Raw genomic sequence first — 17,907 nt, forward strand, 5'->3', positions numbered from 1 at the left:
AGGGTCAATTGTGGATCCCCTGTTTTGGAATGTCTTTTTGGAGTACCTACAATGTAAATGGTAAGGGAACATTGTGGTGGAGTGCCTTTTTTCATGTCATGTCATTAGCAGTGGCAACTACCCCTCACTGATTGTATCATCACGCAGTAAAACTCTCAATTCTAAACTCCACTGTGACATCACACACAAACGCTGAACTCAACTCCATTGTGGCATCACATAGTGGAATTTCAACTCCACAGTGACATCGCCCCTGAAAACAGTCACTTCCATATTCCATTGTGACATCACACAATAACACTCCAAAGCAACCAATCATGTTAAACCACAGCGTCTCAGACACTCAAATGCTAGTCCACTACTTATTATGTGAAATTATACAAACAGGAAAACGAGCTAGTATTGTAGTTAAATTGAGCTATGTTCACAAATAGGAAGCTGAGCTAGTATCATAGTGAAATTATACAATAACACAATAAGAAAGAGGAGCTAGTATCATAGTTGAATTGAGCTCTGTTCAGTTAGGTGTGTTTGTAGGTTCTGGGGGAGTTGGTTGCAGTACAGTAGCAAAGTCTCTGTTCAGGAGTGTCAGTGTCATCTGTCACAGTACATGGAGTTTAGAGACTCTTCAACAAAAGAAAAACAATCTATAGAATATAAAACATTGACATCAAATAAATCTCAAAATACATACAAAAGTAATCTGTAATGCAAAATAAATATATTCATATTTAAATAATGAATCATATAAATATACTTCACATCTCTGGTTAGGAGGTGGGTTCACGGTAAACAAACCCACCTGTCAGTCAATTAGCCAGCCGACTCCTCCCCTCCAGCAACCCCGCCCTCCACCTCAGCCTGTTAGGTCTGACAGGGTCAGGTGGTCAACCACTTGTAGGGCTGTTTCGTTGCATAAACTTTCTGAAATGAGACACAGCTCAGGAGGTACAAACCGCTACCCTCCTGTCCCTCCTGTCGAGCCCGTGTCAACAGGCTCCAAACTCAACAATCCCCTAATACTAACGTTTTTTGGAAATTGCCATATTTGGAAGAACGAAAGGACACCAAATATAAAATAAAAAATAAACCAAGATTCTAGAAATCCCTCCTGAGAATGTTCCATTTGTGTTGGGGGGGGGGGGGGGGGGGGGGGGTTGAATGTCATTTCCATGGAAACAAAGCATGTGGGAGGGGAGTGGTCTCAGGAAGTGTTTTAGAGAACACAGGTGCGTGTAGGTGAGAGTTCACAGTGAACACGAAGCTAAAATGCATGAATCTCTAAATATCGCTACATTTCTCTTTAAAAAACATATTTTGCTGTCACTACAGGTCATATTTCTATATTTATTTATACCGACAACCGAAGTGCAGAGAATCAACACATATTATAAACATGCTATACGTGGTGGTCTATCTCCCCCTCCTCAACCCTCCTCCCCCGTCCTCCCCACCAACAAAGCTGATCCCAGACTGTGCCTGCAGCCACCGTTAAAACTGGCAAACACACATTGCATACACACGCACTCAACCGTATGACAGAGACGAGATACATCACACACAATGACCTCTGCACAAGTGTGTGAAGCACCAGTGTTCCCCGTCTCTCTCTCTCTCTTCACCCCATCTTGAGAGGTGGGTGGGCGGATAGTACAGAGACATGAGGATTCCCACAATGCACCTTAGAATCTTCCAGTGCTCCAGGGGGTAGTCAGTCCACGGCCAACAAAACGTGTGTGTGTATTCCTTTTTTACAAATCTTAACCCCCCCCCCCCCCTGTTGTCAGATGGTGCTCTCTGTGTGTGCGTGACTGATGGTGTGCACGTGTGTGTGCAGGTGTTGGTGTGTGTGAGGGTGTTGTGTGTGTGTTTGTGGGTAGCTGGGCCTGCGTGTGCCGCTTACGCAGTTTTGCGGCTGCTCAGAGAGCAGAGAGGTCTTCTCACCCGGCCCGTTCTCCAACCCTGGCTTCGCGGAAGAGGGGGATTTGGGGGGGAGAGAGGTGCAGGGAAGAGGTGGGTGGGGGAGAGAGGAGGTGGAGGGCGGAGGAGGGTGAGTGGTGCGTGCACCCGAGGAGGGGGGAGGAGGTGTTTGAGGAAGAGGGGTGCCTTTGGTGGGAGGAGGGGTGGATTGGGGCAGGGCCAAGCGGGGGTTGACTTGAGTGGGGGTGGTGGTTTGGGGTAAGGGGGTACGGTTGGTGGGAGGGGGGGTGGGTTGGGGGAGAGCAAGCGGGCGCTTGAAAGGTGTGGTGGCCAGGGGGAGGGGGGTGCGGGGAGGGGCTGGTGGGGTGATGGGGAGCGGGAGAGCAGAGGTGCTGTCCAGACGGGGGTGGCTGCCCTCGGGGGACTGGGGGGTGCTGTCCAGCCTCGACGCCAGCAGACCATTCTGGTACTGAGAACGAGTGATCTGAGGAGAGGAAAGAGAGAGTGTTAGGAAGAGAGAGGAGAGGAAGAACAAGTATATGAGAGAGACAGCAAAGCGTGCTTTGAGAGAGTATGGCGTCATGGTATAAGAGGTAATGAACAGCCAATCATCATCACAGGGACAACCCAGGGTGCACTGGCCCTCAGAGATGTAACGCTCCCTATACTTTGAATGCATTTGTCCCGCAAAAGGTGGGTAAACGCTCCTGCAAAATAAAAAAGCTGCATAAACAGCGTTTACGTGTGCTTACCCTCCACTACACCACTGCTGGCCAATCAGTTGGGCTGGTAAAACATTTCTCAGTAGAGCTGAATAGTGGGCTGGAATGTCTGGGCTAATTTCTGAAATATTTCAGGTCACCGTTTCATTACATGGGTTAGTCTTAAATGATTGTAAACAAAATTTGGCGACATCACTCTGCGAGAGAGTTTGTCACATTAACGGCTTACAATTTCTGCAGCACAGGCATTTGAAAAGTAAATTTTAACCAGCACAACTGTAGAAATAGGGACTTTTCCCATTGTAGTTTTTCCATTTCCATGGCACTGGCAGGGGTTAGAGGTTAAAGGTGAGAGTGTTGTGAGTCACTGTCACAGTCATACTCTGGACCTAGTTTTGTCCCATGAAATAAATGTTGTGGATCTTAATGTTTCTCCTCATAATCCTCGACTATCGGACCACCATTTTATTACGTTTGTAATCGCAACAAATAATCTGCTCAGACCCCAACCAAGGAGAATCAAAAGTCGTGCTATAAATTCTCAGACAACCCAAAGACTCCTTGATGCCCTTCCAGACTCCCTCCACCTACCCAAAGACATCAGAGGACAAAAATCAGTTAACCGCCTAACTGAGGAACTCAATTTAACCTTGCGCAATACCCTAGATGCAGTTGCACTCCTAAAAACATTTGTCATAAGAAACTAGCTCCCTGGTATACAGAAAATACCCGAGCTCTGAAGCAAGCTTCCAGAAAATTGGAACGGAAATGGCGCCACACCAAACTGGAAGTCTTCCGACTAGCTTGGAAAGACAGTACCGTGCAGTACCGAAGAGCCCTCACTGCTGCTCGATCATCCTACTTTTCCAACTTAATTGAAGAAAATAAGAACCCGAAATTTCTTTTTGATACTGTCGCTAAGCTAACTAAAAAGCAGCATTCCCCAAGAGAGGATGGCTTTCACTTCAGCAGTAATAAATTCATAAACTTCTTTGAGGAAAAGATCATGATCATTAGAAAGCAAATTACGGCCTCCTCTTTAAATCTGCGTATTCCTCCAAAGCTCAGTTGTCCTGAGTCTGCACAACTCTGCCAGGACCTAGGATCAAGAGAGACACTCAAGTGTTTTAGTACTATATCTCTTGACACAATGATGAAAATAATCATGGCCTCTAAACCTTCAAGCTGCATACTGGACCCTATTCCAACTAAACTACTGAAAGAGCTGCTTCTTGTGCTCGGCCCTCCTATGTTGAACATAATAAACGGCTCTCTATCCACCGGATGTGTACCAAACTCACTAAAAGTGGCAGTAATAAAGCCTCTATTGAAAAAGCCAAACCTTGACCCAGAAAATATAAAAAAAAATAATAATAAAAAAAAAAAAAAAAAATCGGCCTATATCGAATCTTCCATTCCTCTCAACATTTTTAGAAAAAGCTGTTGTGCAGCAACTCACTGCCTTCCTGAAGACAAACAATGTATACGAAATGCTTCAGTCTGGTTTTAGACCCCACATAGCACTGAGACTGCACTTGTGAAGGTGGTAAATTACCTTTTAATGGTGTCAGACCGAGGCTCTGCATCTGTCCTCGTGCTACTAGACCTTAGTGCTGCTTTTGATACCATCGATCACACATTCTTTTGGAGAGATCGGAAACCCAAATTGGTCTACACGGACAAGTTCTGGCCTGGTTTAGATCTTATCTGTCGGAAAGATATCAGTTTGTCTCTGTGAATGGTTTGTCCTCTGACAAATCAACTGTAAATTTCGGTGTTCCTCAAGGTTCCGTTTTAGGACCACTATTGTTTTCACTATATATTTTAACTCTTGGGGATGTCATTCGAAAACAATGTTAACTTTCACTGCTATGCGGATGACACACAGCTGTACATTTCAATGAAACATGGTGAAGCCCTAAAATTGCCCTCGCTAGAAGCCTGTGTTTCAGACATAAGGAAGTGGATGGCTGCAAACGTTCTACTTTTAAACTTGGACAAAACAGAGATGCTTGTTCTAGGTCCCAAGAATCAAAGAGATCTTCTGTTGAATCTGACAATTAATCTTGATGGTTGTACAGTCGTCTCAATAAAACTGTGAAGGACCTCTGGACCCTGATCTCTCTTTTGACGAACATATCAAGACTGTTTCAAGGACAGCTTTTTTCCATCTATGTAACATTGCAAAAATCAGAAACTTTGTCCAAAAATGATGCAGAAAAATGAATCCATGCTTTTGTTACTTCTAGGTTAGACTACTGCAATGCTCTACTTTCCGGCTACCCGGATAAAGCACTAAATAAACTTCAGTTAGTGCTAAATACGGCTGCTAGAATCCTGACTAGAACCCAAAAATTTTATCATATTACTCCAGTGCTAGCCTCCCTACACTGGCTTTCTGTTAAGGCAAGGGCTGATTTCAAGGTTTTACTGCTAACCTACAAAGCATTACATGGGCTTGCTCCTACCTATCTTTCCGATTTGGTCCTGCCGTACATACCTACACGTACGCTACGGTCACAAGACGCAGGCCTCCTAATTGTCCCTAGAATTTCTAAGCAAACAGCTGGAGGCAGGGCTTTCTCCTATAGAGCTCCATTTTTATGGAATGGTCTGCCTACCCATGTGAGAGACGCAGACTCGGTCTCAACCTTTAAGTCTTTACTGAAGACTCATCTCTTCAGTAGGTCATATGATTGAGTGTAGTCTGGCCCAGGAGTGTGAAGGTGAACGGAAAGGCTCTGGAGCAACGAACCGCCCTTGCTGTCTCTGCCTGGCGGTTTCCCCTCTCTCCACTGGGATTCTCTGCCTCTAACCCTATTACAGGGGCTGAGTCACTGGCTTACTAGTGCTCTTCCATGCCGTCCCTATGAGGGGTGCGTCACTTGAGTCACTGACGTGATCTTCCTGTCCGGGTTGGCAGGACCATGCCTCTGGACTACCTGGCATGATGACTCCTTGCTGTCCCCAGTCCACCTGGCCGTGCTGTTGCTCCAGTTTCAACTGTCCCGCCTGCGGCTATGGAACCCTGACCTGTTCACCGGATGTGCTACCTGTCCCAGACCTGCTGTTTTCAACTCTCTAGAGACAGCAGGAGCGGTAGAGATACTCTTAATGATCGGCTATGAAAAGCCAACTGACATTTACTCCTGAGGTGCTGACTTGTTGCACCCTCGACAACTACTGTGATTATTATTATTTGACCATGCTGGTCATTTATGAACATTTGAAAATCTTGGCCATGTTGTTATAATCTCCACCCGGCACAGCCAGAAGAGGACTGGCCACCCCTTATAGCCTGGTTCCTCTCTAGGTTTCTTCCTAGGTTTAGGTCTTTCTATGAAGTTTTTCCTAGCCACCGTGCTTCTACACCTGCATTGCTTGCTGTTTGGGGTTTTAGGCTGGGTTTCTGTAGAGCACTTTGAGATATCACCTGATGTAAGAAGGGCTATATAAATAAATTTGATTTACCTTGACATATTGCAGGTCAGTGAGAGCCCGTACGTAGAAGTCTGGTGTGTACTGGCAGGCGGTGAGCTGCGTGTTGCTAGCGGTTACTGAGCCGCATTCTCCGGAAGCGCCACGCTCAGTGCAGCTTAGCGACGCCGAGCGGTTCAGACCGCTCGCGTGAGTAGGAGAACGGAACTCTGGGATACGGAGAAGGAGAGAGCGGGTGAGCTGGGGATAACCCACACACACGAAGTACACAAACACGCACATTCCCACGGGCACACACATCCACATTTGCATGCATGCACACAAGCACGCACACAGTACATAAACACACACATGCACATTCAGGCGCACACAGAAACGTGAATTAGAGAAATCAACATGAAAAGAGAGTGAGATTGTCTATTGATGGGATAGAGACAGTAGGAGGATATGATCGTAGCGAGAGCAGCCAGAGCAATATAAACAGTATTTGGCACGGCTGACAGCAACGACAGAGACATTATGAAGTTAATGAGAAACACTACAGTATGGTTTCGATCACTAGATGGATACTGGCGGCTAGTGAACACACAACACGTGCCGTCGCACCTACAGTGCCGTGAAAAAGCCAACAAATAACACTTTGATACTCTTCTTATATGTCATAAACCAAGTTATGCAACACCCAATGCCCCTGTGCGAAAAAGCAATTGCTCCCTTACAGAGAGCTCTAAAAGGAGACTGTCAGGCACTAGGTCCATGATTTGAAGCGAAAGAGCAGCGGGGTCATGCAGCAAGACAATGATCGAAATCGCACAAGCAAGTCCGCATCAGAATGGCTGAAAAGCAAGTTGTTGTTGTTGTTGTTTTGGAATGAACTACGTAGTCAAAGTCCAGACCTAGCCACCTTTTGCACACTCTTGGCATTCTCTCAACTAGCTTCATGAGGTAGACACCTGGAATGCATGCGTGTCCACACTTTTGACTGGTACTGTAGGCGTGAGACTGATCAGCAACTACAGGAAGCGTTTGGTTGCAGCCATTGTAGATAAAGGTGGCACAACCAATTCAACGAGTGTGAGGGTGCAATTACTTGTCACACAGCGGCCTTGGGTGTCGCATAAGTTTGTTTATTAAAGAAATTAAATAAGTATCACCATTTTGTGTTATTTGTTCACTCGGGTTCCCGTTACCTAAAATTAGGTTTTGGTTGAAGATCTGATAACAATCCGTGTCAAAGATATGCTAAAATCTAGAATGTTTGAAAGGGGGCAAATCGTTTTTCACGGCATTGTACACACAGCAATGCAAATGTATACACACAGCATCACAGAGAGCAACAGGTATATATGCACAACACAACAACACAAACATATGCCCACCCAAAGATGAAGGTTGAGTATGATTGGTGATTACAGAGGAGGATGGGGTTCAATTATGATTATATGCTGGGAGGGAGGGATTATTTCAGGTGCCAGGCTTCCCCATATCACATCAAGGATAGGGGGTGATGGGGACCAATCAACAGCCAGGATCAGGAGAAATGGCATTATGGCAACCAATCAACGATGGTTCTGTGCTTAACCAAGTCACCTGTGGACGTTTTGGTGTTCCTGAGCGTTCACCGTGGCTCAGAGATCGGCTCGCCAGGCATGCCATGCAAATGAGGCTCTGATTGGCATGGGGGGAGGTGGGGGGGGGGTCGTAACTGTGTATGAGTGTTTGTGGTTGGGTAAGTTGGGGTTAAAAGGAGTGTGTAGTGAGTGATGCATGCCCTGTTCCAATTTTGACTCCTAACTCGTTCCTTCTAGGCACACATCTAAAAACATTGTATAGGTATTGACAAAATGGTAATAGCATCACTGTGTCTTTTGGTAGGCTGGGTTGAACTGTCATCCTATTGCCTATACGTATATGCTCTTTTCAGCTCTAGTGCCTAGGGGAAGGGGTTAGGGAACTATATGGTATAGGAAGTAGTGAGTGGGTCAGAGGTAGTTTGGTGATTTCTGTGAAGTGAGTGAGTAGTGACCATAGAACTCTAATTCTATGCTAGTGACAGGATCAGGTAATCGCACAAGATACAGTAGAAGATGCCTTTAACCACAGACCTAGTATCAGAATACCCAAAATGTAACCAATGCGGTAATAAGGAAACATCTGACCCTGGACCAGTGGTTAGGGCAACTAGTAGGGGTTAGAGGTCAGATATGAGAGGTAGTGCCGTGGAGCAGAGTGGCTCCACCTAGAGCCCCATCCAGCAAGTTTCTTCCTTCCTACTCTATTCCTCCTCTTCCTCAGTTGGTACTGTGTAGTCCAGCTCTGCCACAGGTCTGAAGAAATTGGAATCACCCATGTCAAGTCCCTGACACTGCTCCAATATGACGATACTGTTTCCTTCCTTCTTTCTTTCTTTCCCTCCCTCCCTCCCTCCCTCCCTCCCTCCCTCCCTTCCTTCCTTCCTTCCTTCCTTCCTTCCATGTCACTGGCAAAAGCAGTACTGAGGAAACCCGATCAGTGAGTAGTCCAAGGAAGAGACCAAGAAAGGAAGGAAAGAAAGGAAGGAAGAAAGGACGCATAATATGCATGTAACTTCAACTGAACCCTTACCTTGTTGGAACAGGGCCTGTCAACTGAGTGACGTTGTCCCAGGCTGCTCTGCTCTGCTCTGCCCTGTCCTGTCCTGCTGACTGAGAACAAACCCACTGATGTGACCTGATGTGGCATACAATCCGTCAAAAGCACATAGGGCTCAGCTGCCATCATCAGCAGTCATCGGCCGAGTAAGAACTGCAAGTAGAACCTCACCACATCACTCAGTCACTAAGAGAGAGAGACCACTGCAGAGCACCGGCTTGTCCACCAACCTATTAATTCAATACCATCCTACTCCACCAGAGGGTATAGTGGAGCGTAAATCGGCATTAAATAGTATTAGACGCAAATATTATGCTAACAACACACTATTAGCTAGGATCAGCGCAGCTGACTCATCTCGAACGGCAGTCGACGTTTAACCGCTGCGGTCCTGTGAGTCGTTAAACCAGTGACATTAAGTGAAACAATAACGAGTGCAGTGTTCAGTCTGGTTTAACCAGGCTACTGTGAGTCGGCTATCGAGTTCTGGAGGAGAGCGTTAGAGCAGGGTTTCCCAAGCTGATTCAAATAATCACAGCTTGATGATGAGTTGGTTATTTGAATCAGCGGTGTAGTGCTAGGGCATAAACCAAAACGTGCATCCAGGGGGGGCCCCAGAACCGAGTATGGGAAACCCTGCTCTAACTAATGCTCTCGAAAGCTGACTCACAGTAAGGCCTGATTAGATTACTAAGGCTTTGCACCCTTTGGTTTCCAGAGGGAATAAAACAAACACAGAATGAGAGAAGAATAAAATCTTGGGAGGTAAGAGTAGAAAGTTTTCGTATTTGATTCTACGTCAAAGAAAAGCAGGTAAGGCAAACACATGGTGTAACTGACCCTAAATGTAAAGTATTGATATTCTAGTGGATCTCTAGGCTGTCTGTCAGGTTGTACTTGCTGGAGCAGGGCTCTGAAGAAGAGGATGATGGGAGGGAAACAAAAAAGGTGATCTTGGCATAAAAAGTGGCCCCTCCCTCCCTCATGTTGCCCCTACCCTCTGGGCGGTTGGTTCTTTACCTGGGAAGCGAGAGAACAGAGAGAATCTCTTTAAAGAGAGACGTCGTGGAGGAGGGGACGCCACTGATGGGGAGAGAGGGGGAGTTACGGCTGAGCGAAGGGGGGGAGAAGGGGGGGAGAGAGAAAGACGCTCTTGTTTAATCATCGATAGGCAGTAACAGCACTGTAGTGGTTAACAGCACTGTAGGATGCCCTGAAGAGACAAACCTTCTCCTTCACAGAGCACATTGACATTTTCACCTCAATACATCATTTAGTGAACCATTCACAGAGGCTGTGTCCAAAATGGCACTCCATTCCCTATTATAGTGCACTACTTTTGGCCCGGATTAGCCACATAAGGCTATGGCATAAAGTAGTGCACTACATAGGGGATAGGATGCAATTTCAGATACGCCCCGGGTGACTCGTCATTTTCACAGGTCAACGAAGGCCTGCTGTCGGATTGGAGGGGGCAGATTGCCCAATGGGAGGGGCGTAACTGAGTGACATCAGACGCTGACATGAGTTGGACACAGTTTGACACATGTAGGCAGTAGTACAGTACACATCATATAGCGCATGCACACACACACACATTACATAGATGCTGCGCACACAAAGCACAGAAAAGACTATCACAGAGAGAGAGAAAGATGATTTAACATTTAAGAGGCTTTTAACAACCAGAACCTACTCTGCTCATGCCTGCGTGTGTAGCACCATCTACAGAGGTACTACACTACTGACAACATTGAAAGCTCATCTCCATCCATTTCTATGACTTACACCATCTCTACATTGATTATGTAGAGGCTTCCGAGTGCTGCAGCGGACTAAGGCACTGCATCTCAGTGCTCGAGGAGTCACTACAGACACCCTGGTTTGATTACACGCTGTATCACAACCGGCTGTGATTGGGAGTCCCATAGGTCGGCATACAAGTGTCCCAGCGTCGTCCGGGTTTGGCCGTCATTGTAAATAAGAATTTCTTCTTAACTGACTTGCCTGGTTAAATTATATATTTCAGAGCAGCTATGGCTGCTAGTCATACTGGTATCTGACCACTAGGTGTCATCAGCGTTTCTAAAGCATCTGGACTCCAGCACTGTGGCATCATCACCCTCCAGCCAATTGAGCTCTCTCAGATATGCACACACCCCCCATCATTGGCACACACACACACACACACACACACACACACACACACACACACACACACACACACACACACACACACACCTTGTCCTTTATAGGTGACACTAGGGCTGTGGCGGTCACGAAATTGCATCAGTCGGTGATTGTCAAGCAAATAACTGCCGGTCTCACAGTAATTGACCATTAATTAACATAAACACATTTCGCATCTCCTGCCTTCCACACATGATGCAGACCACTGATGCAGACCTTTGGAACATGTACATTAAAAAATGTATAATAAATCCATGTACTATAGCCTAAACCTTCACAATAAATTCCATATTTAGACAGGTCTAAAGGAACATGATATGAAGAAAATGTAGTATTTTTCAGAAGAACTGAAGAGCATACTGAGTTTTGCTTATGTTAGGTCCTGATCTGGCTATGTTAAATGGCTGTGGGCTACACTAGTTCATTTAGCAGACGTGGCATTATTTTATCGTATGAAGAATACAATTAAACAAAGCCGAATGAAATATAAAAAGGATATTTTCTCCAAATGATTTGAGGGAGTGCGCACATGCGGTTATTCTGCGTTGAGCGGTTAACAAAGAAATAGGTACACCTGTATGCTTAATTTAGAGCTATTAATGTAACTTCTGTTGTTCAACAAACATTGGGCTATATGTTTCGATTTTAATACATTATAAGGCTGCATGATGCCACTAGTGATGATCTGAAAAAAGTAGCATGAAAGGCATGAGCTCTGCTTTGGTTCTTGCCCAGGCTGTACACACTTCATCAGTCTCTCATTCACAATTTGACTAGCATTTGATAATGCCTCGAATTTCCTGGCGGCATCCCCTTTGTGTGGCCATATTCCCCCTAAAATAATACATACCTTTTGCGGCCAGTGGCCGTTTTGCCCTTGGGCTGAATATAATTATTAAAATTCCCTTCTCCCGGATGCGTGCTGCGAAGCACCTCTCACTCACATGGCTCTCAGTCACATGATCGGGTCTTTCTCACAGGCTACAAGTGAAGACAGAAACATCGGGGACGCAACTGTGCGCATCCTTATCCAATTCTGAGGTGCATATTTAAGATATTGGAAAAACTGTCCACATTTACTTTTCATCAGCCAACAAGATGAGTAGGCCTAACAAACAGCAAAAGCACTAGCTTATGTCAATCTACTATTTCCCACAGTACAAAAACCCACCTATTCTATTCTGTGTGAGAAATATTCCAAACATAGTCTGGGACAGTTGTGGGACGCGATAGATCACAAATTAATACAACCACTAGCGTAAAAAAAACAACGTTTTAAAGTAATGAGGCAAAAGCAACAGATCAGAACGTTTTGCTTAAAATGTTGATAGTAGTTTATTTCTTCACATTATAAGCGCAGCAATGCGCTCACACAGCAGTAGGCTATAAGCGGGAATGTTCCATGAGCGGGAAAACGCCATTATCAAAAGTGACCGCAAATGCGATAAAGCATGTCATGCTTTTTTTATAAATGTGCATTTTTTTATGGTGAAAACGATCTTCCTCAAACTCGAAACTCACACGCTGCTTATGTATGCCCTTGTAAAGCAGATTCATTTGCTTAATATTGAGAAGTTATTTGTTATCAGTTGTGAAGTGGCCAAACCTTAACAACCTTAACGAAACATACAGGCCTATGGGCTAGGCTACATGAGGTTTGCGACTATGACTCGAAAAAGTCGCAAAAATATCGGCTAATAGTGTCACCCATCAGATTATTCTTGATTTAATCTGGTCTTTACATATACTAAATAATATATGTGGCCTAGCCTATAGAAATTTGGCCTAGTCTATAGAAAGCTGATGGGATCCTCCCACCCTTTAATAAAGGCCATCACTCTGTTTTCTCAGGCAATTGCATAGCCTGTAGAAATGATGCGCAATGAGCTCATGGGCTCTCTCAGTGAGATGATTAGATTTTCCATGACATTTGCATTGATGTCAGAGTGATTAGAGGGACAATAGAGTGCTGAGTCCACGGCAGGTAGCAAGTTTGGCAGGCTACTAACGACCGTCAGCAGCATCATAGCTTGGAGAAGCCTAGCTACCGTGACTGAACGGTCACGTGGAATTTGACTGCCGTCATGATTCTCGACCGCCGGTGTGGCGGTAATACGGTCACCGCCACAGCGCTAGGTAACAGTGGTGTACGTTTCTTTCTACCTGTTTATTAAATCAGCTGTGGATCACATTTCTGTCTGTTGGATCTCCTGAAACCTAAGTGATTACGCACACTCACCTACTTGTGAGCTTTGCTAACACACATTTCATTGTGAGCTGTGCACAGTGCTAGTTGGAGCATTTCCCCTATCCCGTCTGGTGTGTGGGTGTTTGAGTTGAGCACTTCTGGACGTTGGTCAGCGAAGCTGGTGTTTCAGGAATACAAATTGAAGGCCGAAATGCTGAAGACTAGACTGAAACAAGTTTAGACAGGGGCAAGTGCACAGAGAGTTGTCACATTGTTTGTGCATGTGTGTATGAGAGAGAAAGGGGGCGAAAGAGAGAGAGTCTGTGTGTGTATCTCTGCGCCAGTGTTGATGTGCATTGCTTGTGTCTGTGGTCTGATCACATATACATTACGTGTGTGTGTGTGTGTGCTCACCCAGTGATGGTGAGCTAAGAGCCATGACTCCATAGTAGGAGAAGGGTCCGGTCTCAAACTTCATGTTCTCGTTTCCAGCCTCCACCTCCACTCGCCCCTGAGGAACACACACACAGAGTTCCAAAGCAATATAACACACTTTGACTTGCAGGTCGTTGTGAACAAAAAGTAAACCAATTAAATAAAGATACATACCCACACGCTGATGAGTAGTTTGCACAATAAAACAGCAAGAGCATTCATCAGTGTGCAGGTATTTACCTTTATTTCATATACATTAACACACACACAGATCTCAGTCGGACAAAGTGAACATACAGAGATGCAGCATTTCTACTGCTTCAGTGGTGTTGTCTCTTCTATCTACTATGTTTCTACATTCTACTTTTTAAAGTATCCTGTGTTAGCACTGATCTATCCACAAAGGCCCGAATCCTAACTCCATTGACATCAACGCACGATTTATGCAGTCGTCAAGTTAAGCCTGAGCATCAGACCAGGATTATTCTGATTCTATTTCTACTGCTAATGTTGTCTGATCTATCTGCTACGTTTCTATGGCTGAGCCTTCCTACCAAGGTAAAAGAGAACCCTGGCGGTCTCATCAATATTATATCACAGTGCAGGTGTGCATGCTGAGGTTCCAGTGTCTCTCTCACACACACACACACACACACACACACACACACACACACACACACACGGTCTAATGTCAATGTGCCCTGGCAAAACACATCCCAATGACTCCCAACAGATGACACATACACACACAACCGTGCACACACACCTTCCTGAATGGTGAAACGAGAGCAACTGTGCTCATGTTGCTGTACCTGTATCTGCACAGTGTCACCTTGAGTGTCATCAACAAAACACCCCACAGAATTTTATTTTATTTTATTTATTTACACACGGTCGGGCTTCGTCATCTGGTATCATAAACACACATAAGACATGGAAGAATGTGTAGAATTGCAGAAAATTTGCTTTAAAACAGCAAAAGAATCCTCTGCCGCATGCTAAATGTAAAAAAATTGCGTGAAATTAGCTATAAAACTACAAAATGGTCACACCCCTCTTGTTGGCTGAGAGAACAGTTTGGGGTCGCATGGGATGCGAGGTGGAGGTTTGTTACTACACCGATAAATGACATTATCCATCCGGACCTTTGCCACCGAGGAAGAGTGTGACTGGACCTTCTCAAATACTTCAGATTCAGGTCAACTTTATTATCCCATCTGCTTCAAAAGACGGTACATAAAATATGAAAACACAGAAACCACACAACCGAATTATTTGAAAGTGCCATAGGTACACATTTAAAAGTGAAAGTGCAATATGCTGTATACTCGAGGGATCGACAGACTATTATACAGCGTAATGGCTGTTGGAATAAAAAGTCCCCATATCTATCTGTTTTGATTGTCTTTTTAAGAAGCCTCTTTCCCCTTGTCCGGCTGCTGCTGTGACTGAGTTTGCAGTGAAGAGGATCTGTCCTGCAAAATACTTTCAAGTTGTAGGAGATTTGTGTACAGGTTGATGACCGATTCTTGATCTATACCAATTATCCTTCCCGCCGTCTTAATCAAGCGCTGAAGCTTGACTTCGTCTTGTTTCCAAACATGCATATCAGACCAAAGGACAGCACACTCTGGAGGACAGATTTACAGAACATTTGTAAGATATGGCGGTTCGACATTAAAACGGTTCGGTTTGAGTCGAAAAACTTTATCGGTTGCAATTTCTTGATCTTTGCAAAGGCACAGTCCTTGCATTTCAGTTTGTCTATTTGGATCCCCAGGTACGTATATGTGGTCACTCTAAATCAGCTGATTCCCCATTGATCTTTGTAGGAGGTGGCGGAGTTTGGTTCCTTCTGAAATCCATTTCTCATCTCTTTTGTTTTCTTAACGTTTATTTCAAGGAAACTATTCAAGGAAAATGTTAACCCAGTTGATCAGTAGAGAGCGGACACCAGATTATCCACCAGTAGGTGGGGTTGGATGGTGTTAAACGCACTACTGAAGTCAATGAACACAATTTCACTAGGCTATTTGCCTTTTCTAAATGTTCGTAGATATTCTTCAGCTTGACCAGTAACCCATTATCAACACCCACGGTTCATTTGGTTCTAATTGGGAAGGGAGACCAGAGAGAATTTGTTTTTCAATTACTTTTTCAAAACAATTCATTAGGTACAGATCTTTTCGTTCTTTTCAGGTATTGGGACAAATCAGTAGACTTTTTCCATAAGACTGGAATTATCCCAGTTCAGTGACAGCTGGAACAGCTTCTGGAACGGTAATGCGAGCTAGTCTGCGCATGCCTGAACTGCCTGGCTGCTGATGCTTTTTGGACCATATCATTTTAGTTTGCTTGACACGTTGAAAGTACTGCTTGACGTCATTCAGAGAGATCTGTATATCAACTGGTATGCTGTCTATACTGTCCAAGGCCATTTTCTGCTGCGATGCAAAATCACACGTCAAACCTACAATAGAAACTGTTCAAATCACTTGCAAAAGCAAGGTCATTTCGAAGGTCACACAATGTCTCATTGGTTTGTAGCCTGTGATGCCCTTCCCAGCCTTTCCTACTGTCCTTGAAAAGGTTTTCTAATTTGTCTTTGTATGCTGCCTTGCACTGATTTAAAAACACTCGTTTTTTCCTGGTTGAGGAGCTCTTTTAATTCCGGAGTTACCCACGGGTTATTATTGGGGAAGATGTTGACTTTCTTTTTTAGAAATAACGAGATCCTCACAGAAACGGATGTCCTCCGAGACGGTATGCGCTGCCTCTTCCAGGTCATTGGTTCTGTCCGCCAGGACCGCCCAGTCAGTGGACTCAAAACAGTCCTGGAGGGCTTCATTAGCTGGGATGAGCTGAACCATGTTATGATCTGAAACCCCAAGATTGGGTAGCGCCTTAAGGAAAATACGCACCTGGGATGTTACCAGAACGGAGGTCCAGACAGGCTTCATTTCAGGTCGGACGTGTAACATATTGCTGATATGATGGTTAAAGTTCCCTGTGATTAGCTTCACTGCTTCAGGTGACTCCGTCTCAGCCTGGGATACAAGGTCACGAATAACGTCGGCAGCTACTTGAGTGTCAGCGGAGAGAGGGCTTTGTAAACAATTAATAGCACCTGAATACCCCTGGTCTATGTGTTGTGTTGATGTGTCGTCTGTGTGTATTGTGGTAGGCTATGGTATGTACACTTGTAGTGCTTTGCCCTTTCTCAGAAGAGATTAAAACCTCGCACAATTACACACACCGACAGCCGTGCTGAAATGACTGATTACCCAGGGCCGTTTAAGACTCATCGCCCCGATCTCTTCCCCAGGGTGATCTGGGTAATCCCCGCAGTGAATCAGCATGGGGTAGTGTGTGTGTGTGTGTGAGGGGAGGGTTAACCTTTGCCCGACCGCCATTAAGGGAGCGGAACTCCAGGCTATGATTTAATGATGTGCTCTGTGAGGCAGTGTGTCTGTGGGCTAGGCAAACATACTAGTCTAAACACTGCAGGCTTTTACGGTCTGCAGTCAGAGTGGACTGATGCGTGTGTGTCTGATGCAGCATAGCGCTGACTTAAACAGGGATGTGATTCTTGTCTGAATGAGAATGATGTTAAAGAGTCACTCACTCACTCACCATTCTACAGTTGAGGTCAGAAGTTTACATATAAATACATTAAACTCAGTTGTTCACAATTCCTGACATTTAATCCTAGTAAAAATTCCCTGTTTTAAGTCAGTTAGGATCACCACTTTATTTTAAGAATGTGAAATGTCAGAATAATAGTAGAGAGAATTATTTATTTCAGCTTTTATTTCTTTCATCACATTCCCAGTGGATCAGAAGTTTACATACACTCAATTAGTATTTGGTAGCATTGCCTCTAAATTGTTTCACTTGGGTCAAACGTTTCGGGTAGCCTTCCACAAGCTTCCCACAATAAGTTGGGTGAATTTTAGCCCATTCCTCATGACAGAGCTGGTGTAACTGAGTCAGGTTTGTAGGCCTCCTTGCTCGCACACACTTTTTCAGTTCTGCCCACAAATTTTCTATTGGATTGAGGTCAGGGCTTTGTGATGGCCACTCTAATACCTTGACTTTGTTATCCTTAAGCCATTTTGCCACAACTTTGGAAGTACGCTTGGGGTCATTGTCCATTTGGAAGACCCATTTGCGATCAAGCTTTAACTTCCTGACTGATGTCTGGAGATGTTGCTTCAATATATCCACATAATTTTCCATCCTCATGATGCCATCTATTTTGTGAAGTGCACCAGTCCCTCCTGCAGCAAAACACCTCCACAACATGATGCTGCCACCCCCGTGCTTCACGGTTGGGATGGTGTTCTTCGGCTTACAAGCCTCCCCCTTTTTCCTCCAAACATA

At 44.9% G+C, this 17,907-nt stretch overlaps 1 protein-coding gene across 2 annotated transcripts in view; it reads right to left on the reverse strand.

Annotated features, from left to right (window-relative positions):
• Positions 1-1,139: 1,139 nt before the first annotated feature.
• LOC129863683 (metal transporter CNNM4-like) overlaps positions 1,140-17,907 on the reverse strand; it is a 46,692-nt gene continuing 29,924 nt past the window's right edge. The window contains exons 5-8 of one of the 2 annotated variants that reach the window (XM_055935837.1): positions 13,504-13,600; positions 9,732-9,821; positions 6,114-6,289; positions 1,140-2,404 (exon numbers count right to left, since the gene is read on the reverse strand). In XM_055935837.1, the coding sequence (XP_055791812.1) occupies positions 1,784-2,404; positions 6,114-6,289; positions 9,732-9,821; positions 13,504-13,600 (984 nt within the window). In that variant the 3' untranslated portion in view covers positions 1,140-1,783. The remainder of the gene's footprint in view (positions 2,405-6,113; positions 6,290-9,731; positions 9,822-13,503; positions 13,601-17,907) is intronic. The other variant, XM_055935838.1, reaches the window with a different exon arrangement.

This window comes from Salvelinus fontinalis, chromosome 10, assembly GCF_029448725.1.
Source record: "Salvelinus fontinalis isolate EN_2023a chromosome 10, ASM2944872v1, whole genome shotgun sequence".
Lineage (NCBI taxonomy): Eukaryota > Metazoa > Chordata > Actinopteri > Salmoniformes > Salmonidae > Salvelinus > Salvelinus fontinalis.